The sequence below is a fragment of the Penaeus japonicus genome, unplaced genomic scaffold (assembly GCF_977035675.1).
Source record: "Penaeus japonicus unplaced genomic scaffold, GWHDUDI00000001_assembly GWHDUDI00000001, whole genome shotgun sequence".
NCBI lineage: Eukaryota > Metazoa > Arthropoda > Malacostraca > Decapoda > Penaeidae > Penaeus > Penaeus japonicus.
Genome location: NW_028234403.1, coordinates 55,824,391 through 55,826,088, shown reverse-complemented (window position 1 = coordinate 55,826,088; position 1,698 = coordinate 55,824,391). Strand labels below are relative to the sequence as shown.

The window sequence follows — 1,698 nt, the reverse complement described above, 5'->3', positions numbered from 1 at the left end:
CCTCTCCACCTCCTCCTTCCATCCCCCCCTCTCTCTCTTCCCCTCACCACCTCCTCCCCCCACCCCCTTAACTCTCTCTTCCCCTCACCACCCCCTCTTCTCATCCCCCTCTCTCTCTTCCATCCTCCTTCCTCCATTCTTCCTCTCTTCGCCTCACCACCTTCCCAATCCTTCATTCTCTCTCTCCCTTCCATCCTCCCATCCCCACCTCTCTCTCTTCCTCTCACCTCCTCCCCCCCCCCCTCTCTCTCTTCCCCTCACCTCCTCCTCCCATCCCCCTCTCCCTCCCTCCCTTCCACCCTCCCTTTCCATTTCTTTTTTCCCTTCCTTACTAAATCCGCCATTCCCCCCCTCCTCTCCACCATCTCCTCCCATCCCCCCCTCTCTCTCTCTTCCCCTCACCTCCTCCTCCCATCCCCCTCTCCCTCCCTCCCTTTCCATTTCTTTTTTACCTTCCTTACTAAATCCGCATTTCCCCCCCCCCCTCCTCTCCACCATCTCCTCCCATCCCCCATTCTCTCTCATCCCCTCACCACCTCCCCAAACCCCCATTCTCTCCCTCCCTTCCACCCTCCCTTTCCATTTTATTTCCCCTTCCTTACTAAATCCGCCATTTCCCCCCCCAGTTGGCGCGGTCGTCGCTGGCTGGCCGTTGAGTTGGGTTGCTAGAACCTTCTCTTGGAACGGGGTCTTCCTGCTCTTGGAAATCCTGGCTGCGTTTTCCGTGTTGCTCATTGTTCTTAGCAGAAGAATACACATTGTTCCGAAGGCTAAGACGCAGTAGATGGATTGGTATATGTGTATGTAGATATTATTTTTATTTTTTGTTTTGTTTTTTTGATACTATGTTTTTTTTTTTCGTTTAGTATCGTTGGTTTAGTTTAGGTTGATTTTTTTTTTTTTTTTTTTTTATCATATTCTTCTTATTTTTTTTTTATTGGAATCTTCTATTTGTCATCGTTTATTATTTAAACTAAAAAATTAAAACTCTTTCCAAAGAGTTTATTATTTTTTAATCATATTCTAAATCGTATTTGTTTGTGCCTATGTGTCGACTAGATTTTTCATGTATTCACATTAGTCAAACTTTCTCCTGTGGATTATGTACATACTATGCATCCAAATTAGTACTTTATATTTTTCTCAGGTACTACTGTTCGTAAATCTCTTTATAATAGTATGTAAAGGTACATGAATCATATGTTGAAATAATCCATCCATCCTTTGTATATAAATAAATAAAATGAAACTTTGTCAAACGGTATTTCATTTTAAGACCTCAACTTTCCTCATTAAAACGAACAAATAGACATAATAACAATGATGAAAATCATTGATAAAGGTAATTCTGATCTTTATGGTTAGAAAATATTTTTTATTCTCATTTCTAGAAAAAAAATAGCCTGTAACAGCCAAAATATTTATTCAATCATGAATAAAGAACTTTTTTTTTATAAATTATATGTATTTTCAGCCGAATAATAGTTTAAGTTATAGTTTAAGTCATTATATCCAAAACAATGCAGATAATACAACACACAATATAATTTTTTTCCCTATTGCTGATGAATCTAAACTACAGGTTTATCATTTCTAAACTCTAATATATAAATTTCACGTAGCATCTATGATCTTAAGATTTGTTTTTACTTCACTCACTGATTTTAATTAATTCACCGATAGTGCTATAAATCGTAG

At 39.3% G+C, this 1,698-nt stretch overlaps 1 protein-coding gene across 1 annotated transcript in view; it reads left to right on the top strand.

Moving 5' to 3' along the window:
• The window catches only part of LOC122249481 (glucose-6-phosphate exchanger SLC37A4), a 14,177-nt gene extending 12,918 nt beyond the window's left edge, over nt 1-1,259 (top strand). The window contains exon 11 of the mRNA XM_086542918.1: nt 627-1,259. Coding sequence (XP_086399044.1) covers nt 627-784 — 158 coding nt within the window. The 3' untranslated portion in view covers nt 785-1,259. The remainder of the gene's footprint in view (nt 1-626) is intronic.
• Nucleotides 1,260-1,698: the final 439 nt, after the last annotated feature.